A 23,096-nucleotide genomic window follows, 5' to 3' on the forward strand; every position below is an offset into this window, starting at 1 on the left:
CACAAGCTGTAATTCTTTTTGCAGTCCTCCTCCGGGAAACCTCTGTTCCTCACGGTTGGGGTCTTTGTTCTTCTCAAAGATGCTTTGTAAGATACAGAAAAACCATGGTTACCTGTGACAACATCTCTTCCTACTCACTGCAAAAACTTGGGAGCAGTTCAGCCAGCACGTGTGTCTGGGAGCTTGGGAAGGAGCCCCGGGAACGTTGCCATGGCCACGTGCCGAGTTCAGGCATGGCTTTTGGCAAGTGCTTGGAGTGGGAAGAACTCACCCCTGGGGCTTTTGGGAGGATTTAAGGCAAAAGTGGAACTATAGGTGTCTCTTGAAAAAATATCTCTGCTTTCATTAAGGCCCTATGTAGATTATTAAAGCTAGTGGCTGTCCCTTCCCAGGTTACAATGTCTCTTTGCTCTACGACCTGGAGAACCTTCCTGCAGACAAGGATGCCATTGTGCACCAAGCCGGCATGTTGAAGCGCAACTGCTTTGCTTCAGTCTTTGAGAAGTATTTCAAATTCCAGGAAGAGGGCAAAGAAGGAGAAAAAAGAGCAGTCATCCACTACAGGGATGATGAGACAATGTAAGTGTTCAAACTAAACAGCACGAGGGGTTGGACAGTGGTCAGTAGTCTGCTCCTGTGCACAGCTGTAGGTTTTGGTGGAAAGTCAGGAAATCCTCCTGCTCAGTGCTTTGGGTAATAAGGGCCTGTTCTAGGCTGCCACAAGTATCCTATGAGGATAATGCTTATGCCTCGGGGCTCCTGGGATGTTACACAAGAGTCTGTGTTAGTGGCATCACTTGTGGCTGCATGCAGGAGAGGAACTGGCCACTCCCAACAGAAATGTTGCGCTCCCTGTAAATACTGTCTCAGGGGAGGGGAAATTTACAGCAGCCAGGCTTGTGAATGGCTGTTGTATCTACGTGACCTTGTCACGCAGTTGCTTCCTTGTCCAGTTAAACTTCCTAGCTCTGGTTCACAGGTGGGTTCTCTCTCTCCCACCTGCAGGTATGTTGAGGCAAAGAAGGACCGTGTCACAGTTGTGTTCAGCACGGTATTTAAGGACGACGATGATGTGGTGATCGGAAAGGTGTTTATGCAGGTATGGAAACTGAGTTACAGGGAAAGGGTCTGGTCCTCACTTCAGATGCCTGCTTGCTTGAAGCAACATTGCCAAATAAGCTGCTGAAGTGAGCACAAAGGCGGTTTAACACATGAAAATGCTTTGCTCCATGCTGGACTGGGATGGAAGAACATGCTAATAGGCATAGACAGTGAATATTTTCCTGGCTCTTGCATTGGCATCTGTATCATCAATAGTCTTGCTCATTCGGACAATCAAGCGTATTATGTGTTACAGATGAGAAACACCACAGTGAATACTTCAGTCCCCACAGTGAGGCCCAGTAATGTGGATAGCTATGGTGTAGGGATCTCCAGCTAACTGAGGACCTGAGCATGTTGAGGAAGCTGTAAAGGGAGAGGAGGGGTGAGATAATGTCATGCCATGCCTGAGGAGGAGCTGAGAATGGTCTTCACCTTGAAGTTTCATCCTGCTAATGCTCAGATGCTGCAGGAACACTCAGCAGCTCAGTGTGACAGCTCTCGAATTTCAACTTTTTAGAGTTATGGATATACTGAATTTGTGGGCTCGAACCAATCATTGCCAAGGTATGGACTGGACTCAGCTGAGTCTGGACTCAGCTACCTTTTCAATTGCTGTTTAGTTGGGAAGCATTCAGAGACTTGTAGTAAGCACTTTGCATGTCTGTGAACAACTGTATGCAGCCTGGGGAAAATGAGACATCTGTGTGCAGCTGGGGAGGCTCAATGCATGCTTGTACCTGTGTTCATCTGTGCCACTGGCCCACCTCACTCGTCTGCTTAAGCTCCTGGGGAGCCAGCCTCCTGTTTGGGCATGGCCATGGAGCAGTGCCTACAAGGTGTTCCAGGCATCTTTAACCCACCCGTTCAAGGGTGCCAGGCCGTGCTGCTGACAGGCTCATGGACAGCAAGTTACTGGCCCAGTTTCCTGGGGACCAGTGTACCTGTGTTGGGTGTCATCAGAAGGGGTCTGTTGCAATGGAAGTCTTCACAGCTCTGTTTGCTGTGTTCATTAGCTACAGACAGGACATCTGCTCTGGCTTTGAGGTTTTTCCCCCACCAAGCATATCCCTCAGCCAGGAATTCAGCTTTTAAAATGGGAAGGGAGGCATGATGTGAATAAAATGGGGTTAGTGAGGTTCCTGGGAAGATGGCAGTGCTTCAAGGCAGCAGCTGTCCTGGAGTCTCTATGTCCCGAATTCTTGGTTTTTACAACAGCAAACCCTGCCTCTGCCCAGCCACAGGAATTTCCACTCTTGAGTCACACTGGCTCTTTCCCTCCAGCTATTGCTCTTGCATAACGCAGCTGGGCATGGTGTCTGCTCATCTGGGCTCTCATGGAGAAAATGTGACCATTAACTAACCAGTGAAGCCATTTGAACCATTTCACCCTCTGGCATAAGCAGGCAGAAGTGCAAGCTAAGCATTTCATTAAGGAAACCCCAGTGATCTACTCTAAAAGAGACATGGATGCCCCTGCCTTTCCCAGGGGAAACTGCTCAGAGGAGAGGCCAAGGGTAGATGGTAATGTGTAGGTTGGGATGGAGGTCAGTGAGGCAGAGGGAAGACTGCCCTGCCTTAGGGCAGAAGAATGATCTCTGGACATTCCCAGCCCCACACAGAGATGGTCCTTACAGTTCCTGAAATGCAGACCCAGTACATTTCCCGTGAGGTGGAGGTTGTGCTGCTGGCAGAGGTGGGGGAAGGGATCTCCCTGCCTGAAGGTACTGTTTCAATGTGTAGGGAAGCATTTTGAGGAGCAGACTTCACATACAAGCTTCAAGCCCCATCTTGATACCTAGGCAGACTCCTGGTGGGAGATGGTTTCTCAAATGGCAGAACCTTTACACTAGGTGTGATGGAGACCAAGACCTTGCTGCCCTTCCTGAGAATTTCTGCTCCTTGGGGATGATGGGCACTGAGCACTTTCACTGGCCCAGCAGGAGCTGTGTTGTCTCGTGTGCTTGCTCAGACTGAGGTGTCCCTTCCACAAAACACCCATGGCAAGGGTTTGACACACTAAAAGCCACCCAAGCTGAGGGGCTGTGCTACGGTCATGTATAGATGCAGGACAGCCATGCATTTTGGGCTGGTTTTGCTGGAAAAAAAGAGTTACTTTCAGGGTGTTTGGCCTGATGAACTTAATCAATTCAGGGAAAGCTGGGCCACCTTCTGCTCATTGCCCTTTGGGAGTGAGGAAACCCCATTTGCTTTCCCAGCATGTTGCTGAGGGGTCACAGTGGGAATCACCTTCACTTTGTCTTGTTCAGGAGTTCAAGGAGGGTCGCCGGGCCAGTCACACAGCCCCACAGGTGCTCTTCAGCCACAGGGAGCCACCCTTGGAGCTGAAAGACACGGACGCAGCTGTTGGTGATAATATTGGCTACATCACTTTTGGTAAGCAGGCAGCTCTGAGGCTTGGGAATGCTTGGGGAGGAGAGAGGTTCCTGTTGCTGCATAAAAAACAGGAAGGAATTCACCTTCCCTGAGTGTTGAAGTGGGCAGTTCAGGGCTGCAAGGACTCTGGGGTTGCATTCTGTTTTGTGTGCCCCCTTTGGAGTGTCCCTTTTCTATATCAGGTCACCTCAGCTCTTCTGTGGGCAAGAAGATGTGGAAGTGGACAGTGAGCTGTTTAGTGTCTGCCTACAAAATAAGTTCAGTATTTGGGAGCAAAGGGAAGAGCGGCTTTGCTGTGATATTTTGGAAACTGGAGGTTTCTTGTGAAAGTTTTCATGCAACTGTACTTGTAGGTAGTCCAGCTGCAGGGAGATGTGCAGTGCTTGATCAGCAGAGGCAGTCAGAGAGCAGCAGCAGAGCAGTGCATTCTGCTTCTCCAGCTCTGCCTCTTTGCTCTGGGCCAAACACTGATGAGCCACTTTCCCCTGCCAGAGGTGCTGGCCAGCAGAGCCATTACTTCCCCCTAGGTAGCAGTGTTGAGGAGTCTAAACTCTGCCCTGTTGAAAGGGATAGGTCTCTTCAAGATGGTTGGGTGTATTATTAGGGTGTCTCAGGCCAGCATTGCTGTAGTTTGGAGCTCAGAGATGGAGCACAGAACACTGCAGGGAAAGATGAAGATAGCATTGCCCTCCTCCTGTGCTGGAAATGGTGCCTTGAGGCCTGGGCAGCTGTCAGCTATGGAAAGAAGAGGTCCAGGATGGCACACACTTTTGTTCTTGCTGAGACTGAATTTCCCAGTTATCTGATCTGACAGTCTCAGGTGAGATCATCACCCAGACAAAATGTTCTTTCAGCTCTTGGATCTGGGGTACCTAACAGAGCACCAGCTTATGGAAAGAGCAAGCTACCTGCTTGTATCCAAGTCTGTCTATGTTACAGGGCTGGCAAGCTGCCAGGCAAAGATCCCCAACCAATTTCAAGACCCCAGGGCAGACTGGATCTTAAAATTCGTTGAGCAGTCTGGGCACCCTGGTCTGCCTCCCAGCTTGCTCCTTCAATTAAATCTCCCAAGCACTGATACAGCATCATGTGGTTTCCTACAGTGACACTGTTTCTGGACACCTGGCCTTGCCTGTGTCCTGCAGAGTGCACAGGCAGCTGTGGGAAATGTGGAAAAGTGCTCTTAAGCCTTGTATTTAAAATCACAAGGCTACTTAATCTTGGTATATGTCAAGAGTAAAGGGCTCTTTATAGAGAGCAAGGCAGGGGTTCAGTGCAGCCACCCTGAAGTCTCCAGCGCTGATCCTGAAGGCCTTGGCAGCCTCAGGAAGCACTAATGGTCTGTGTTGGCCTCTTCTTTCAGTGTTGTTCCCCCGTCACACCAATGCTGCAGCCAGAGACAACACCATAAACCTGATCCACACATTCCGGGACTACCTGCACTATCACATCAAGTGCTCGAAGGTATGAGGGCCGGGGAACACAGGGTGGCTTTAGCCCATCTAACCTGGCTGCTGAAGGGGAGAAGCAGGGGACAGGGGTGCCCCTTGAGAACTCACTAGGGTCTGCCACTGCCCTCCCCAGTCATGCAGGGGTGGCAAATGATGCATCATCGTTGCCTTCTCCCTGTTCTTGGACACCATACTGTTTTCTTTCCATTCTAGCAGTGAAGTAGGATTTTTCCCTTTTGGATCGGTTTGTTTCCTTTCTGAGAACAGAAATCAGGGTAATTGTTCAGAGTGACCTGGCTTTGATGTGTCCTGAAATCTCAGCTATGAAGGCTCCTGACATGTGCCCATTTTGTCCTAATGAAACACAGGCCTATATTCACACGCGTATGAGGGCGAAAACGTCAGATTTCCTCAAGGTGCTCAACCGTGCCCGTCCAGACGCAGAGAAGAAAGAAATGAAAACAATCACGTGAGTAGCAACGCAGGGCATGGCTCTCTGTGCTTCTCTGCCAGCCACGAGCTCAGTCTTGCTCAGTTTGGCATACTGCAGTCCAGGGCAGGCAGGGGGTGACCCACAGCTTACTGCCTCAGATGTCCTCTGAGGAGCTGGATCTGAGGCAAAACCCTGTGCTGGCAGGTCTTTCACAAAAGGCTCATACATGGCCTTGTAAGCCCTGGTATCTCCATTTCCCCCCCCAAAGCCCATGGTGGCATTCCTGGGGGCTTTTTCCCTGCTATATTAGAGCTGCCTTGTCCATCTCCAAGGGCAGCTCCAGCTCACAGAAGGGAGGGGAGTCAGGTCCTTCCTTGAGGTTTGTGGGCACTGGACCAGGTCTTGCTGCCCAGTGTGTCTGCAGCTCCTCAGTCACTGGCGGCCCTTGGCCAGCTGATGGCGGGGCCAGGCCACCATGCTGGCTGGCTCCCTCTTGTGAACAAGCAGCCCACAGAGAAGAGGATGGAGGAGAGCAGTTGTGTGAACGTGTTTCACTCAGATTCCTTACCTTCTGCTTATCCCAGAGCCCCTTGGTGTCCTTTTTAATCCGTTTGTCCTGTCACGTCCCCTTTGCATGCTGCTTTGGGGCAGGAGGGTTCTCCCCTCTGCAAAAGTTAGCCCCTTCCCACAGCCCTGTGACTTGGCTCTGCAGCCACAGACCCTGTGAGCTCCAACCCAGCAGTGCCTGCCTGGCTTTGAGAGCTGTGCTATGTGTGCCCCAGCACAAGCCCCACACGCCCCTGGGGCTGTGCTGACCCCTCTCTCAATCCTTTCAGGGGGAAGACATTCACAACCCGTTAAGGCCGAGTCACCGAGGCTGCCGGAGGACGAAGGTTGGGGCACTTGCTACCTGATAATCGTAGCTTTTAATGTTGCACCTCTGTGGGCTCATAAGGAATTCAAGCAATCGGGGTCTGTTTGTACGACAGTTGGGGGAGTAATCTGCAGAAACGAGCTGTGCTTGCGAGGACTCGATCGTTCCAAGAAACAAAACTTTAATTCCAGTTTGATTGACTTAATTTCTTTTCTTTTTTAATTTTTTTTTTCTTTTCAAGCTGTTTCGCTTTGCAATATGTTACCGGAAATAAGTTGCAGTATTTCTTATGAGAATAATGCAATATTAACTTGTTTTCTTCTGAGTATTTGAGTTCAAAACTCCTGTATCTGAAGAAATACTGTTGGGGTTCATTAATAAAGAAGATCTTTCTATCTTAAAGGGCTGTGAGGCTTTGGCTTGTCAATGCACGTGACCTTGCCCTGGAAGGGGTGTTTAGTCACAGCCCCAAGGGAGATAATTCCTGTATTGTGGAACATTATGCCTTCTGGTGAACTTTGGGGTGCAGTACCCAGATCTGGGAAGAGCGTGTTCTGATAGAGCGTGTTCTGGACTGTACAGAGCAAGATTCTCCTTCCTTCAGCTAGCAACCTGCACCCTCCTATCCTGACCTCTTCATTCCCGCTAGCAGCGAGAGCTAGGATGGGAGCCTCTGCCACTGATCCTCAGGCCATGGTTGGATGCCAGGGAGATCCCTGAGGAGGGAGCGTAGCTCCCCAGATCCTCTTCCCCCCCCAACAAGCAGAGTAGATGTCATCCAGTTAAGTGAAATAATTTATATAATTAAAGACATCTTCATACAAAACCCCTGGCTTGGCCCCTAGATGGTGAGGGCAAAGCAGGGCAGGCTGGAAAAATTACAAAGCAGCACTGGAGAAGGGTGGTGAAACCACGTCCCTCGTCCCTCTGTACACAGGCGCAGGGCAGCGCCCGACGCCATCCCTTGACACAGTTCTAGCGATCGGGCCGCTGCACGCAGAACACTTTGGCTTGGTGGTCGCCAGAGGTGGTCACCACAATGGAGGCGTCCCTGCAGGGAGACAGAGCTCAGAGGTGGGGTGGGGGCTTCCAGTATCCCTGACCATCACCCCCAGCCCAGCTCTGAAGTGCTGCACTCCCCCTTGAGACCTTTTAAGTCTCAGCATGGACCTAGGTTTGTCCTCTACCTTGGGACCAGACTACAAGGGTACTCAAAGAAGAGGCAGCTTGTGATGTGAGCTCCTAGACTGGAGGCCCTTGCTGTCACTGCTCCCTCCAGCCAGCAGGGAAGGGGTCTAGGGGTTGCCTGCTCACTTGTTGACGGCGAAGTCGAGGATTTCAGCAGAGTGCCCTCGGTACTCGCTGATCATCTTCCCCGAGCGGGCGTCCCAGAGCCGCACAGCCCCGTCCAGGCTGCAGGTGTACACCACGGCCGAGCTCTCCTCCCACAGCAGCTGCACGATCCCTGACTGGGGCCGGGGGAGACCACAGTGGGGACCTCCAGCAAGTCTTAGCTCCCCCCACGTACCCCCCCCCCCCACCCCCTCATGGTGTCTGCCATCCCCCAAGGAGAGCCAGACCCCAGGGCCAAGCATATCCGCTTTGCAGAGACTGCGGCTGCCCTCTGGGGAAGCCCAAGGCTAAGGGAGAAGTACAAATGGGGAACTGGCCCTTGGGCTCCAAGGGAGATCTCCAAAAGGCCCAAAGCCCACCTCCCAGGCCTGGGGCAGGGGGGGAGGGCAGTACCTCATGTTGGCACTTATGCCTCAGGCTCTGTGTGGAGAGGTCATAAATAGCCAGTGTGCCGTCAAGATAGCCCACAGCAGCCAGTGGCATCCTACAGACAGGGGAAGAGGCATTATGGGGGACATAGGGAAGCAGGGATGGAAACACATAAAGGCTTCAGGTAAAAGGCAAACCCTATGCTGAAGGCTCCACTGTATTAAGAAGATGAGGGACAACCTGATGGCCGGAGCCATCAAACACCCTGCTTGGGAAACCCAACAGTACAGCAAGTCAGCAATCAGCCCATGGTTTGTGAAGATGACAATGTCCTGGCAGGAAAACAGCTGTCTGCAGAGTAGCCCAGCCAAGCAGTGGTCCAGCAGGCTAGCCCAAAATCCCAACAGTTGCAGGGAGGACTGAGCAGCTGGTGTCCCTTGGCCTCATACCAAAGGGATCTGGCATCTCCACACCCAGCTGGGGAGGATGGAGGCAAGAGAAATGCAGCAAAGTGAGCACAAGGGATGCAAATGGATCTGTATGACAAGCCCTGTAAGATGTAGCACTGAAGAGGGGCTATCCAACACTCACACATTACAGAAGCCCAGCGACTCCACTGAGTTGGACTCTGCCTCCTCGCCCTCACTGATGGGTGCCTTGGGGGTCACGCTCTCCATCTTGAACACGCACACCACCTGGGTAGAGGGAGGGTGACTATACCCCGAGGGAAGGAGACCCAGATGCACAAAGGTCCCGTTCGTACTCGATACCGAGTCTGCGCCCTCATTAGAACAAGGCTCGGCCCCAAATCCTCAGCTCCTGGGAGCAAACAAGAGGGAACTTCCTTCCAGGAGCCGGGCGGGACCACCCAGCCCGCGCTCCACCCGCAGCGCCAGGGCGCCGCCTGCCGGCTGCCGATGGCCACACGGCGGCCCTGCATGAGAGGGGTCCCCAGCGCTCCTGCCTCTGTCCCCGGCCCAGGACAGGGGACTTGGGGGGTCCCCAGCGCTCCTGCCTCTGTCCCCGGCCCAGGACAGGGGACTTGGGGGGTCCCCAGCGCTCCTGCCTCTGTCCCCGGCCCAGGACAGGGGACTTGGGGGGTCCCCAGCGCTCCTGCCTCTGCCCAACCCGCACAGACGCACCTTGCCTGTGGCAGAGTTGATCAGCTTGGCGTGACAGTCCACAGAGCCCGTCATGATCAAACTGCCATCCTGGTTGCTGGCCACACATGTCAAGGGGTCCTGATGGCCATCCTGGCCTGGGGGATGAGCAGCAGGTATGAGCTTTATGTGCCCTCCCCACAGACACCCAGTGAGCCTTGAAACACACCATCCCATCCCACAGCCTCCACCCTGCCTGCCTCTGCCAGCACCCTGGCAAGCAACAGCCACCGCTGGGGACAGAGAAACACTGTGCCAGGCTCCCTCCTGCCCTCACAGGATGCCTCCTCTCCACCCAGGCAGAGGTCAGAGCCCACTAGAAGGGGCTGTTTGCCAACTAGGGAGCAGCCCAGGTGATAAACCTCTTCCTTACCTTTCAGGACGTGCAGCGAAGTTCCCTGCTTTAGGTCCCAGATGCGCATGGTCCCGTCCTCATACCCCACCACTGCTCGCTTCCCTGGGTGAGACAGAGCCAGCAGATAGGGACAGGCACCCCCATCCCCCTGCCTCCCATTCAGCACAGACTGGGAGAAGCAGGAGGGCAGATGGCCCACACAGAGCTGGTGACATTTCACACTCCAGAGAGGCCCCACGCCTCACCATCAGGCAGGATCCTGCCACACGTGGCTGGGCATGCCGGACCCTGAAAGGTCTTGCAGTCCCCACTGGGGATCTTCCACATCCAGGTGTTGCCATCAGCGGTACCAGCCAGAAGAACATGGGCTTGAGGGTGCCACTCCATCCACTGGGCAGAGAGAGGGACAGGCAGCGTCACCAAAGTGCTGCCACCCCGCCTGCTGGCTGGGGAGCTCCCTGCAGCACCACTCACCTCCAAGTCCCCCACCTCAAAGGACCACACTTCCTCCTTGGCATCCACCCGCCACACTTTGATAAGCCCAGACATGTCACCTGTGGCCACGAACACAGAGTCGTGACTGAAGCCAGCACAGGTGACAGAGTCCTTGTGTCCTGTAAACATCAGGGGACAGAGATTGCTCAGGCCAAGCTATGGAAGATGGTCAGGAGCACAGCAACAGCTGGAGAACAATGTGTCCAGACAGACACTGCTGAGAGGGGACACAGCTGTTACTGCACCTCACCTGAGCACTCAAAGAGGAGCTCCCCATCACTCACACGCCACACAAAGGCCTTGTCATCCTCTCCGCCCGTCACTGCCAGCGTGTTGGTCTTGGGATCAAGGCTCACGCAGAAGACAGAATCTTCACAAAAGAGCAAAGAGAGGCTACGTGGCTACGGTGCGGATCCCACCTCACCTGACATTCCCAGGGGATCCAAACCCCGTGCAACACTGGGTCTGGATGGGATGTCAGCAAGCTGAACTCTCAAGACAGCCCAGTGAGAATCAATTCTTTACATGGGAGAGGAGCAGCACAGGCTTTCTGCTGAGCCTAGGGCCAGCTGCCATGATGAGAGGCCCAAAGGGCTCTTCTGCCAGAGCACAAGGCAGAAAAAAGCCCAGGGCAGCTCTGAGTCCTGATGGCTGTCCCAAGAAGGCTGGGAGATAGCAGCCTAGCAAGGCACCCTGCACCCCTGGACTCTAGGGAAAGCCAAGATGAGACCAGGCCCCGAGGGGGTCCCAGCTGCTTCTGCCCGTGCCCAGCACTCACCCGAGTGGAGCGAGAACGTGACCTCGCTGTCGTCCTGTGCCTCCATGCCGTCCTCCACCCCCTCGTCATCCTCCGAATCCCAAGCCTCGGCATCGGGCTCTTCTGCCCCCTCGTCCTCAAAGTCCACATCCTCCATCTCCTCGGCCAGGTCATCTGCAGAGGGCGAAGGTCAGGGCGCGGCTCGCGGCCTGCCCGGCTCGGCGGGACAGCGGGCATGGCGGCGGGACGGGGCAGCGGGGGATGCGCGATGCCGCCGAGTCCCAGAGCAGGGAAACCGCAGAGGAACGGGCGCGACGCGGGGAGAGGCCGCGGGCCGGGGGGATGCACCGGCCGGGCCTGGCACTGGGGCGGGGCCGCAGCGCTGCCGGTGCCCCGGCGGGAGGCCGGACCCCGCGGGCCCTGCCCGGTGCGTGGCGCAAGGCGCCCCGTCTCACCCGGCCCGGGCGGGCCCAGCTCCACCACCTCGATGATCTCCTCGTCGCCGTGCAGGTCCAGCGCCCCCGGGCCCTCCGCGGGCTCCATGCCGACCCACCCCGCCGCCGCCGCCGCCGCTTCCGCCGCGCGCCCCGCCCCGCCCCGCCCCGGCCGAGCCGCGCCCGCCGCAGCCAACCGCGGCCCGAGCCCGCGCGCGCATCCCGCCCTTTCCGCCGGCAGCGCGGCCGGCCCCGCCCTGCGCGGCGCACTCTGGGAGATGTAGTTCCCTGCGCGCAGACCCTGCGGCTCCGCCCGCCGACAGTCCCCGAGCGGCGAGACCGCAGCTCCCGGCATGCAGCGGAGCCGCCGGTGCACGCCGGCATCATGGCGGCGGCGCGAGGCGGATTGCGGGGTAACGGCGGGCGGGCGAGCGGGTGGGCAGGAGCGGGGGGCAACCCCGGGGCGGGGGGATCGGGACCGTTCCGCCGCCTCCCTCACGGCACTGCTCCGCGGCCTTCGGCACAAGAGCCCCCGCCCCGCCCCGCCGAGGAGAGGGCTTAGGGCCACGCCCCCGCCGCGCTTGGCCACGCCCCAGTTGTGTTGTCACGCCCCCGGCTGAGGCTGCGCTTTCGAGCGCCCCCTGGCGGAAGGGCAGGGCCTATGGCAGGGGCATGGGAACGGGGACGGACAGGGACAAGGGCCGGGATAAGGGCAGGGATAAGGGCAGGGACAGGGGCTTCAGACAGCCCGGCTGGGCCCCCCACACTCTACCCCATGGCTGCCCCTCCCTAATGCTTCTCTCCCCGCAGGACTGCTGGTGGCAGCCAGAGCTTCAGCCAGGGCCTGGGGGCGGCCGGAGGCGCGGGGCACGCGGCCCTTTGGGCAGAGCTGCCCCCGGCCAGCGGGACAACGGGCCAGCCAGGAGCCTGGCAGCGGGGGGCTCCCCGAGGGGGTGGAGTACATCCCCTCACGCAAGAAGGGCAAGAACCCGATGAAGCCGGTGGGGGTGGCCTGGTGAGTGGCTCAGCTGGTGGCAGAGGGTTGGCACTGGCAGGCTGCACCGCTCTGTGGGGCCCGGGGTGGAGCAGGGGTCTTGGGGTCTGTAGTGCTGAACAGGGCACTGTCCATGCAGCCCCAGCGTGGCACAGCACCCTTGTTTCCCCAGCCACTCTCTCCATCTCCTTGACTGCTGGCTGTCCTGCAGGGCCATTGGCTTGCCTTCCGGCATCATCCTCTTCCTCCTGACCAAACGGCAAGTGGACAAAAACCGCCTCGAGCAGCTCAAAATCCGCCGAGCAATGATGGAAGCCAACCAGGGCGAGTATGAGACGGAGCGATACAACAGGATGATCAAGGGGGCATAGCCAAGCTGCCCCCCATGCCCAGGCTGTCACTGCGGCACCTTGGAGGGACTGGCCACGGTGACACCAGCCACATGGAACACGTGGCAGTGGCATCTGCCCTGCCCGTCCAGAGCATGAAGTGGTTGTAGAGCTCAACAGGGGGAAATAAAGTGCAACAGCTCAGTGCCACGGTGGTTGCTCCCTCAGTGCTCAGCCCCGGGCTCTGCCTACCTCAGCAGTGGGGGCCCCAGCTGTTCTGCAGCTGGGCTTCTGCCCACAACAGCAGGGGCTACAGGCAGGGGAGAGAGGCTAGGCTTGGAGCAGTTTGACCTTGGTTTTCCCATCCCAAATCAGTGTTTGTGCTGCACCAGGCCGCAGCCCCCACTGAGTCCGCCCACAGGTTTTTTGAGGGAGTTGCCACACGAGTAAGACTGGGACTGTCTGGAAAACTGAAGTGTTTTATTTAGCAAGTGCAACTTTGCCCACATCCATGGCTGCGGGGCCTCTGCAATGGGAGCTCTGCCACGGAGGTCCCAGCTGCCCCCTGCCCACACCGGGCACAGCCACAGCTCAGGGAGGGGGCATGGCCAGAGCCACATTTAAGGCACAGAGTGAATGACACCAACTGTTCTCTCCCAAAAAATCCCAACGTGATCCCAGCAGCCGCTGCCAGCTCCCTGTGCCCAGGCAGGGCTGTGACATTCCGCTGCCAGCTCAATGCCATTGGCACAGCCTCGGTAAGTGGTGCCAAAGCTGGGCTAAACTGCCTTAACGCTGGCAGCCCGTCCCCCCCACTGCCCTCAGAGCTTGTGGGGGATGATCAAGGGAAGCCCTTTCCTTAGCAGCCTACAGGTAGGAATGCCAAAGCATTAAGAGTCACAGTAAGCAGACTATCCTGTACAGAGACCAGAGGAGGGGTGGGGGGCAGCTGGAGAGGGACAGGAGGGGTCCCAGGGCTAATCCCGGCCCACTATCTGCAGGATGAAGGTGAAGATGTAGATGATGTCAGTGTAGATGGTGAGGGCACCATAGACATACTCCTCGGGGCTCAGCGTGTTCTTCCTGTTTCCCAGCACAAGTTGGGTGTCATAGGCAAGGAACTGCAGGGACAGAGAGGGTCAGGCAAGGACCAAGGGGGAACTCTTCCCTCCCCAGTCCCTGCCCCACACCCTCTGCCCGCTCCAGCCGTCAACTCACCAGTGTGAACGCGATGGCCCCGATGGCCGCGTACAGCATGTGGAGCCAGGGCACCTGAGCGGGAAGGGAACGCAGCAGGGTGAGCCGGGCTGCTGGCAGGCAGAGGCGAGGCAGGGCACGTCCTGCCCGCACCCGGCTCCTGAGGAGCTGCTGCCGATGCTGACGCACCTCCCCCCTGCAGGCAAGCTGCCTTCCACGGCTGCTACCACACCCTGCTTCCCAGCAAAGGGACCACCCAAACCCCCTGCACGCACCAGCCCTGGGGAGAGCCGACCTGGAATACCCACGGCACCCCACTCTCCTTCCCACTCACATATTTGAAGGAGAGGACGATGGCAGTGATGATCCCGGTCACCATGACCACGATGCCCAGCACGCAGAACAGCCCCGGACACGATGTAAAATCAACCTGATGGGGGGGACACACAAATGTCACAGGAGAGCCCAGGGTGTCCCCACTGACCAGCTCCCCACACCTGGCCCACAGAGGGCAGGCCAGGGTGAAGCCCTCTCCTTGCCTTGGTCTGGAAGCAGAAGATGGTCACAACGATGGCCACAATGGCGGTGATGAGCATGGCAATCAGGACAGCTTTCGTGTTGTACATGCTACAGACAAAGAAAGTCACCTCCCGCTTCAGTATCCTCCTGCCAGAGGGGTGTTGGAGACCCTCCCCCACAGCCCCGATCCTGGACAGGAATTTTGCAGTCCCTATGCCCAAGGACTGGAGCATCCCCTGGCTCCTGGCAGCCTCTCAGCTGAGCTGGCTGCATGGTGGAGGACAGGAGAGACCCCAGATTCTGTAACCGCAGAGACCCCAGGGCATACCTGGCAATCGTGCCCGTCATCAGCCCCATGGCCAGCGTCTGTGGGAGAGAAGGGTGAGCTCAGTAGGCTGCCCACCTGCCCACATGTCCTCCTATCCCTCCCAGCACACCCAGGGGGAGCTGGGGTGCCATGGGGGCACCACCAAGACCCCTTGCCAGTCCCAGCCCACTCACAAAGATGCTCAGCAGGATAACATTCCAGGGGAAGCGCCTCCTGAAGATTGAACAGGAGAGAGGTAAGCTAGTGACAACAACCATGTCGTGTCCCCCTGGCCCCCACCACCCAGGGGCAGCCCCAGGCAGAAACTTATCTTGATGCTCTGGAGACACCCCCCATACCCACACACCCTACCCTGGGGGCCCAGAGACTCACCGGGGACCCTGGCAGCAGGCCAGCACCAGGTAGGTCACCAGGAACACCGCACTGCAAGGAGAGACAGCAGGCGTGAGCCCCACAACCCCCACCAGGATCAGCCTGGGAGGCTGTGGATGGGGGGGCACAAGCTGGGGGGGCACGAGCCGGCAGAGCCCCTACTCACTATGAGGCGTAGTAGATAGCAGCATTCCTCTGGACGAAGGAGCGGACAGGGTGGCTGTGGGACAGGAGGCACAAGTGTGAGGGAGAGGAGACAGCAGCTACTGTCCCCTCTGAATTCAAGCTCCCCTCTTTTTCAGGACAAAGGTAAGGAGGAAGCCTCTACTCACACAAAGGTGAACACAGAGATGATTCCCACTGTCACCAGGAGCTGCAGGGAGATGATGGCATAGACCTGCAAGAGGCAGGGGGGTCAGCACTTGGGCCCCCACCCTGACAGGTGTCCCTGGCCCCTCGGGACTCACCTTGCGGATGAAGGCGTGCCGGACTTTCCTATCATCCCAGTCAACTGATTGGAAGGGAGAGCCATCCCCAAGGCCGCCATCACCTGTGGGGGACACCCCTCAGCACCAGGGTCAGCCATGCAGCCCCTCACAGCACCCCTGTTTCTAGTACCCTCCCCCAAAAAAACCAAGGTGCCCCACTTACCAAACCGCACAGGCATGGTGGGCATGGCCATGCCGGGATGAGGGTAGCCCCCTGACGCTGGATACCCCCCTGGCTGCGCGTACCCCGCCCCTGCCGGGTATCCCGCAGGCTGCGGGTACCCCCCGGCATAGTGGGGGGGCTGGGGGTACCCCCCAGGGGGCGGGGGGTAGAGGGGGTTCTTGTCATCGTAGAGCGGGGGTGCGCTGGGATGTGACATGCCGGCTCCCTGCGCCTCCCACGGGCACCTGCAGGAGACAGAAGACACAGGTCAGCCTCGCCGGGCAGGACCCGTTCTTGGTGCGTGGAGCCACAGGTGCAGGCACAGAGGGGATCGTGCAGCCGCAACACCTGACAAGCTGGCCTCAATGCCAGCAGGTCAACAACAGGCGAGGGATGTCCCCTTGGCCGGGGCCACCCGCATTCCTGTGCCCTGAGTCCCCGGCACCTGCGTCAGTGGCCAGCCGCGGGCAGGGCACAGCCACGCGCTGACTCAAGCTGCGCCGAGGACGTGACCTTTCCAGGAGGGATCTGACCTCCCCGGTCTTTGAAGCCCGCCCTGAGATTGCCAGGGAGGAAGGAGCAGCACCCCTGGCTGGCTGGTCTGTGGCTCCTGATAGCACCACACTGAGGACAAAGGGCATCACCCTGCCAACTGCCTGGGATGGAAACACAGGGTCTGATCCTCATCACAGCCATGCAGATCCCACTGCCACTCCCATTTTGGGGGTGTCTGTCACCCAAAATGGTGTGATAGCTGCATGCATCACACAGGGGCTCCAGAACTCCTGAGTCCCCTTACAAGGGGATGTGACACCCACATCACCTCTACAGGAGATGGACTCTTCCTCGGGGAGAGGAGTTGGTACCCCCCCTGGGGCTGAGCTCCCCTCCTCGGCCTCACCAGGCCCCTCACAGAGCCCCCGGCAGCTGCGAGCAGGCGCCCGGGCTCCAAGCCAGCTGGGCTTGGTCCCAGCAGGAGGAGAAGAAGGAAAGCAGGATCTCCAAGGCCAGGAAAACAACAGCGCTGCCAGTAGAGAGTGCCAGGCCTTTACCCACCTCCCCCCCCCCTCAGCACTGGCACCCCAGACCCCAGGAAGGTGCCAGGACCCCCCAGGACGCTCTTGACCGCAGCGGTGATGTGATCTTGGGACCATCCCAGGGAAGGAACGGGGATCTGATCCTAACCAGGACCAGGCTAGGAGGGGACTGGGCACGTCCTCCTGTGTGACGCCAGTGCTTCCCGCAGCTGGGCTGGACAGGCAGCGACGCCGGGGGCACACCCAGGCCAGCCATGCCGGGCTGGGGAGAGCAGTTCCGTGTCTGTCCCTCCATCCCTCCTGCCATCCAACTGCGCCAGCCACGGCAGAGCTGCCACAGTCACACTGCCCTTCATCATCGTGATGACGACAGCACCAAAAATAAATAGCCGTGGCAGTGACCATGCGGACAGGAAGTTCACTTTCTCCACACTGTGGTTTCCCAGAAAGCACAGGGGACCCCCTGGTACCGCCTCATCTGTGGGGCCAGGGAAGGGCCCAAAATAGGACCTTGACTCTAGGGAAGCCTCTGTGACTGACAAGTTACAGGGGGAGCAGAGTCCCCAGGAGGGAGCCTAGGTGTCTGGGGAAAGCGAGGTGTACGTGGCCGGCACCAGACCAGCAGGGTGCAGGGTCCTACCCTGTGCCCATGACCAGCACCTTGTGACTGCTCCAGCCCCTCCTGTTTCCACCACATTGGGGTAGCCTTGGGCACAGGGAAGGAACCAGCCTGACGGGTCCCAGCAGCTGCCACACCCAGGGAAGCAGGCAGCCGAACCCTCCTAGGTCCATGGCACTGCACGGTCCCAAAACCGAGGCCACCAGTTGGATGGCAGATGGCAACCCAGGGCCAGCTCAGTGGCATGACACAGTCCCTGGGGACAGGGTGCTACTCTGCACTGGCACCGTGACTCAGCACAGATAAGGCACATATAGCAGGCACATGGGACACAACCAATCCCTTTCACAATCTCATGGGCAGCACATGGTTGTGTCCCCACCATCCACCGTGGCACTCCTGCCAGGCGGACCCCTGCCACCAGTTCCACAGGTTCCTGGGGGAAACACAACCACCTTAGGAGGGGATCATGGTTTGGGGCAGGGAACAGAGCTCCCCACGTTCAGGCTGCCTGAGAAAGCACCTCACTCTTGAAGAACTTTGAAGCTTCCACCAGTACAGCATGGGTTGGTACAACACAGCCTAGTATGGCACAGCAGAGTGGCACAGCCTGGCATGGCATGGCACAGCCTGGTACAGTACAACAGGACACAGCTGCCTCCTGCAGCACAGCACGGCTCAGTACAGCACAATCCAACAGAGCACAGCACAACTCGTCCCAGCCCGGGCCAGCTCAGGCCAGTCTGCTCAGTTCACACAAGAGGGTCAGTACTGCCCACCCAGGCGGGATGTCCCCACTGGCCCACACCGCTCACATACGACACAAGCTTACTGGGGTTCAGCATCACCTGTCCCACATCCCTGCCCCTCTGCAAGCTCTCTCCCGAGGGCATAGACATGGGACAGAGGCATCCTCCCGTGCCCCAGCCCCGGCACCCCCACACTACCCAGTGCTGGTCCCCACGCACCCCCATGGAGTCACCCCCACACTTTGCCGAGCACAAACCCGTGTCCACCCCTCCCGAGACACCCCACGGGGTCCGTGAGGACACCCATGTCCGTGAGGACACGTCCACAGCACAAGCGTCGCTGCCCTTCCACGAACCACCCCGCACCACGCCCGATTCCCTGCCACGCCATCGCGCGGGGTCCGGAAAACAGCACCAGAGCTACAGAGGGACCCCGCGCGTAGGGGTCCCGTCCCCCCGCGTCCCTCCTCGCCGGGACCCTGTCCCCCCTCCCGCCGCCGGACCTCAATCCGACGTCCCCCACACACTCCGGTGACAGGGGAGCGGGGTGTCGCAGCGCGTCCCCGCTGTTTAGCCACCGGCCGCCCACCCTCGCCCAGTCCCCGTCGGCTTCCGGGACGCTCGGGAGAGAGTTGGCACACCGGAGGGCGCAGGGTCAGGGGGGTGGGGGGAGGAAGCGGGCGGAGTGGAGTCGAGAGAACGAGAGGGACCGCCGGGGGCCGCAGGCGGGACTCGGGAACGGCGGGGGGCGCGGAGCGGGGCGGGCCGCCCTACCTGCTGCGCGCTGCTCCGCCGGGCTGCGGCCGCCGCCGGACGGGACGAGCCGGGACGGGTGGGACGGGGCGGGGGCAGCCGCCCCCACCGCGCCCCCCCGCGGCGGCTCCGCGCCCTGCAGCCGGCGCGGCCGGGACCGGCAGCGGGCGCGCTCTCCCGCCTGTTGCTCCCGGGACGGACCCCGCTGGCCCTCGCCCGCACCCCGGGACTTCCCTCCCGCCGGCTCTGACGTCACTCAGGGACCCCTTTCCTCTCGCAGTGACGTCAGCGGGGGGACACCCCTCGCGGCGGCGGGGGGGGAATCCCCTCCTCTCGGCGGTGACGCCAGCGCTGTGCCGAGCGTGTGCCCCCCCCCGCTCCCGGTGCCGCGGCGGCGGGGCCGGCAGGGGGCGCGGCGCGGCGGGCGCGTGACGCCGGTCGGCGGCATGGCCGCGGGGCCCGGCGGGGCGGCGGCGGCGGCAGCGGCCGGGGCGCGCGGGCTCGGGGCCGCCTGCCTGCGCCTCCTCCGCCGCGCCCGCCGCGCCGCCGCCGCGCTCATGGCCTTCGCCGCCCCGCTGCTGTTCCGCCTGGGGTGAGTGAGCGAGCGAGCGGCAGCGCGAGCGGGCGCCGCTGCGGGACCCCCGCGGAGAGGCAGCCGCCGCCGCCCGCCTTTGTGCTGCCGCCGGCAGGGAAGGCCCACCGCCCTCCGCTGCCTCTGCGGAGCCGCCCGGGGAGGAACCTGCGGCCGCGCCGGCACGGAGAGACCGGGCTGGGGCTCAGCCCGCTGCGGCCGGGGCAGTGGGGGCGGGCGGTGACAGCCCGGCCGCCGGGGCCGGGGATCAGCCACCGGCTCCCCCCGCGCGGTGCCGGTCACACTCCCGTGCGGGGCGTCGGGTGTCACCGCTGACCTGCCCCGGTGCCCCGGCCGTGGTCGGGCTACCTGGTGCTGGCAGGAGCCCCACCTCCCCGGTTTCGGGCTCCCACCGCTACTGCATGGATCGCTCCCGATGTGCCATCCAGGGGTGCCCTCGGGCGGGAATGGGCTTTGCAACTTGGGTCTTTACATGTCCGTCATTGCACCATTCCCCATCCCGTCCCGAATCGCTGCCGTGCAAACGGGGAGGTCCCTCCGAGCCCCGCAGCCTGGTGTCTTTTGCATCCCCACATGCACGGGGGCGTTTCTTGCCTCCCTTTTCCTCGGTCCTCTTTTCTGATTCCCTGGACCGTGGCAAGCTTGAGCATGTCCCTCCCCGCTATCTCCCCGGAGCATGAGGAGGAACATCCAGCTCCAGCCCCTCCTGGTGAGCACCCCGCAGCTATGCCCCCCCAGTCCTTGGTACTCGAAGGAGCTGGAGGATGCCTGCTCGGGGAGCCAATTTTGCCCTCCCACATCTGGGTGTGGGGTACACACACACAACACCTGTAGCCCCCCCGAATGAGAAAGTGGCCCTGTATGTGTTCCCTGTGGGAGTCACAGCCCCGGCAGTAGCCCCCTTCCCAAGTGGTCTCCTTAGTAGAACTGGGGTTTAATGCCGAGAGGTGTCTGCCCTAGGTACAGCCTGTACGCCCGCACACGCCTGGGCTACCTCTTCTACCAGCGGCAGGTGAAGAAGGCCCGGGAGCGGTACCCGCACGGCCACTCTGTGCCCCAGCCCTACTGCTTCCCGGGTGAGTCCTGGCAAGCCCCTCCCACGCCTCGGCCCTGCAGTGCCCCCCAGCACTGGCACTTTGGGCTGGGGAGGGGTTGCCATCCCGAATTGCCTGTCTCTTCCCCCCCAGGGGTGAAAATCCTGCCCATTCCCGTACTCTCCAACAACTACAGCTACCTGGTCATCGACACTGGCTCCAGCCAAGCGGCCGTCATCGACCCCTCTGACCCGCTGGCTGTACAGGTCAGACCCCCCACAACCACTCTGACCTGGTGTTTGGCTGTCTGCAGGGCAGGGGGTGGCATGTCTCTGTATTTTGGTGTTAGAGGGGAGCAAATCTGCCCCTAATAGGCAGCTCTTAGTGCCCGAGGCAAGACTGGAGCCTGACAGGGGAGCTGGGGGAGGCAGTGTTTAGGGGGAAGCTGGTACCTGGGTTTCCTGTGCCCCCTCATCTCTCTGTCCATATTTCCTCCGCAGGCTGTCATTGAAGAAGAGGGGGTGATGCTGGAAGCCATATTCTGCACACACAAACACTGGTAAGGGGCAAGAGGTGGCCCTGGAAGGGTTGGCAGCTGCTGTGAAGGCAGCCCCACCTGAGGTGACCCCCAGCCCTGCCCTATTTAGTGGGGGGAGTATGGGGGAGTACATTTAGGGTCTCTGACCTCCCTGTCTGCAGGGACCACAGCGGAGGGAACGAGGCGCTCTGCCAGAAGCACAACTCCTGCAGGGTGTATGGCAGCGCTCTCGATGCCATCCCACAGCTCACCAAGTAAGTCCTGCACCCCCTAGCACCCCTGTTTAATCTGGGGGGGCTTCATTCCCAATGACCACTGTCTGCAGCACTCACCCAGCAGTTCATCCCCCCAGTTCCATGTTGGGCAGAGACCTGGCATGCTCCTGACACCAGTGTGCGAGAAGGGTTGCCAGGGGAGGGGCGTGTTTTGAGGTGCTGGGGCTGGGGGGAGCACCCTGACGGTGCCCCCTGTTCCCGGCACAGCCCACTTGCAGACAGGGAGAAGGTGACCGTGGGCTGCCTGACCTTCGAGGCGCTGGCCACACCTGGCCACACTGTGGGCCACATGGTCTATGTGCTGGACGGAGGCCCCTTCGGCAGCCCCCCCTGCCTCTTCTCCGGGGACCTCCTCTTCCTTGCTGGCTGTGGTGAGTGCACCCAACCCCAGACGGGGTGTTGGGGGGTTATCCCATCCTGGGATGGGCTTAGGGGTACCCCCAGACCCCCCCATGACAGGCAGTCGTGTGGGGGTCCAGGCAGGCCGTTTGAGGGCTCCCCTGAGACCATGCTCGCCTCCCTGGACGTGGCCATGGGCTTGGGCGAGGACACGCTGCTTTGGCCAGGTGAGTGTCCCCAACAGCAGCGCAGAGCTGCTGGTGTCCCCCTAGTCCCGCTGCCAAGGGGGAGAGCTTGGTGTGGGTGATGCTAAGGGCTGCGTACGGGGGTCCACAGGCCACGAATACGCACTGGAGTGCCTGACCTTCGCCAGCCTCCTGGAGCTGGACAATTCCGCGCTGGAGCAGAAGCTGCAGTGGGCGGTGCAGCAGCGCCAGGAGAAGAGGAGCACGGTGAGGCGTGGGGGTCCCTGCGCGCAGCACCCACCACCCCAACCCCTCACAGGGTTCCCTTGGCAGGGATGCTGCACCCCAGCACCCTCTTGCGTGGTGGGTGCCATAGGGGCAGGGGGTGCTGGGGGCATCCCCAGCTCCCTGCCGGAGGTGCTGCCTCCAGCACGGGAGCTGAGCAGCTGCCCCCACAGTGCCCCTCCACGCTGGGGGAAGAGCAGACCTACAACCCCTTCCTGCGGACCCACCGGCCGGAGCTGCAGGAGGCACTGGGACTGTGGCAGGGCATGGGGGAGGACCCCGACGCCTTTCGTGCCCGTGTCCTCAAGGAGGTGCGGAGGCGCAAGGACCTCTACCAAGCCACCTAGATCCTCCCCACTCCCCGGGTCCCCCCTTTCCACGCGGCCTGGTGAAGGTTGGGCACAGGGGTCCCAAGACTCTGTGGTTTGTTTTGCTGTGAATCTCTCTCCTGGGGTGCAGGGTTGGGGAAGGGGGAAGAGTGGACACCCCCTTAAGAGTGGGCGCCCCATAAGTGATCCTTGCCTTTGCTCCCTCGAACTTGGGGGTCACCAGCTGTCACATAGAAGCACCTCAATCCCCTCTCGGGGGGTCTGTAGCCCCCCCACCTCACTGCTGGGGCTATAGGAATGGCACCAAGGGCTTCTCCTACAATCCCCCACCCCCGTTTTTCTGGGAGTCTCCAATTTCCCCTCCACCACCACCACCACCACCACCACTCAGCCCCCTCCCCTTAAGCCGCCAGTGTTGTGCATCTCCTTTGTGGGGGCTGGGATGGAGCCAGCAAGGGGAGGCGGGCCGGCAGTACTACCTCCAGGCAAGGGGCTCCTCTGCAGCACCCCATCCTTGACACCGGAGCCCCCCTGTACGTACACACACGCACACACACACACTGGGACGGGCCATAGGATCACACTGCTGGGGTATGGGGGGGTGCTGCTTCGCTGGGGATCGGAGCCACAATCACCCCCACGCCCCCAATAAAAGACTGGATCGATTTTACACCTGTTCGTCCCTTTCTCTCTCCGTCGGTGGGGACCCCCGGCGCTGAACCCCGCGGCGGGGCGCGGCCCCTTTAAGGGGTGGTGCCGGGCGTTGCCGGGGGGACGGAGCGGCGTCGGGGG

The 23,096-nt window shown here is 60.1% G+C and overlaps 4 protein-coding genes across 7 annotated transcripts in view; 2 read left to right on the plus strand and 2 right to left on the minus strand.

The window, feature by feature from the left end:
• Positions 1-6,658, plus strand: part of ARPC2 (actin related protein 2/3 complex subunit 2) — a 19,905-nt gene extending 13,247 nt beyond the window's left edge. Inside the window, exons 5-10 of the mRNA XM_038142425.1 lie at positions 393-579; positions 1,006-1,099; positions 3,372-3,498; positions 4,862-4,962; positions 5,318-5,418; positions 6,219-6,658. Coding sequence (XP_037998353.1) covers positions 393-579; positions 1,006-1,099; positions 3,372-3,498; positions 4,862-4,962; positions 5,318-5,418; positions 6,219-6,243 — 635 coding nt within the window. The 3' untranslated portion in view covers positions 6,244-6,658. The remainder of the gene's footprint in view (positions 1-392; positions 580-1,005; positions 1,100-3,371; positions 3,499-4,861; positions 4,963-5,317; positions 5,419-6,218) is intronic.
• Positions 6,453-11,549, minus strand: LOC119703120 (angio associated migratory cell protein). Of its 2 annotated transcripts, XM_038142413.1 has the most exons (11): positions 11,201-11,549; positions 10,767-10,919; positions 10,239-10,358; positions 9,968-10,107; positions 9,739-9,883; positions 9,512-9,595; positions 9,121-9,236; positions 8,570-8,673; positions 8,003-8,093; positions 7,571-7,725; positions 6,453-7,307 (listed from the first exon to the last, which is right to left on the minus strand). In XM_038142413.1, exons 1-11 carry the CDS (start codon positions 11,532-11,534, stop codon positions 7,232-7,234), a joined length of 1,518 nt encoding a protein of 505 aa, XP_037998341.1. In that variant the 5' UTR covers positions 11,535-11,549; the 3' UTR covers positions 6,453-7,231. The 2 variants fall into 2 exon arrangements, with proteins under 2 accessions (XP_037998341.1, XP_037998342.1); XM_038142414.1 differs by lacking the exons at positions 6,453-7,307; positions 7,571-7,725; positions 8,003-8,093; positions 8,570-8,673 and adding an exon at positions 8,713-9,044 and having other exon boundaries at positions 9,096-9,236.
• PNKD (PNKD metallo-beta-lactamase domain containing) lies at positions 11,467-22,973 on the plus strand. Of its 2 annotated transcripts, XM_038142421.1 has the most exons (10): positions 11,467-11,592; positions 11,990-12,194; positions 20,280-20,395; positions 20,507-20,619; positions 20,854-20,912; positions 21,053-21,145; positions 21,374-21,537; positions 21,646-21,732; positions 21,842-21,957; positions 22,149-22,959. In XM_038142421.1, exons 1-10 carry the CDS (start codon positions 11,565-11,567, stop codon positions 22,320-22,322), a joined length of 1,155 nt encoding a protein of 384 aa, XP_037998349.1. In that variant the 5' UTR covers positions 11,467-11,564; the 3' UTR covers positions 22,323-22,959. The 2 variants fall into 2 exon arrangements, with proteins under 2 accessions (XP_037998349.1, XP_037998348.1); XM_038142420.1 differs by lacking the exons at positions 11,467-11,592; positions 11,990-12,194 and adding an exon at positions 19,174-19,319 and having other exon boundaries at positions 22,149-22,973.
• Positions 12,959-18,880, minus strand: TMBIM1 (transmembrane BAX inhibitor motif containing 1). 2 transcript variants are annotated; one of them, XM_038142424.1, is made up of 12 exons: positions 18,749-18,880; positions 15,570-15,814; positions 15,386-15,468; positions 15,251-15,315; positions 15,085-15,138; positions 14,919-14,969; positions 14,720-14,759; positions 14,547-14,584; positions 14,239-14,326; positions 14,034-14,129; positions 13,721-13,774; positions 12,959-13,623 (listed from the first exon to the last, which is right to left on the minus strand). In XM_038142424.1, exons 2-12 carry the CDS (start codon positions 15,784-15,786, stop codon positions 13,480-13,482), a joined length of 930 nt encoding a protein of 309 aa, XP_037998352.1. In that variant the 5' UTR covers positions 15,787-15,814; positions 18,749-18,880; the 3' UTR covers positions 12,959-13,479. The 2 variants fall into 2 exon arrangements, with proteins under 2 accessions (XP_037998352.1, XP_037998351.1); XM_038142423.1 differs by lacking the exon at positions 18,749-18,880 and adding an exon at positions 18,478-18,712.
• Positions 22,974-23,096: the final 123 nt, after the last annotated feature.

The sequence above is a fragment of the Motacilla alba genome, chromosome 7 (genome assembly GCF_015832195.1).
Source record: "Motacilla alba alba isolate MOTALB_02 chromosome 7, Motacilla_alba_V1.0_pri, whole genome shotgun sequence".
NCBI lineage: Eukaryota > Metazoa > Chordata > Aves > Passeriformes > Motacillidae > Motacilla > Motacilla alba.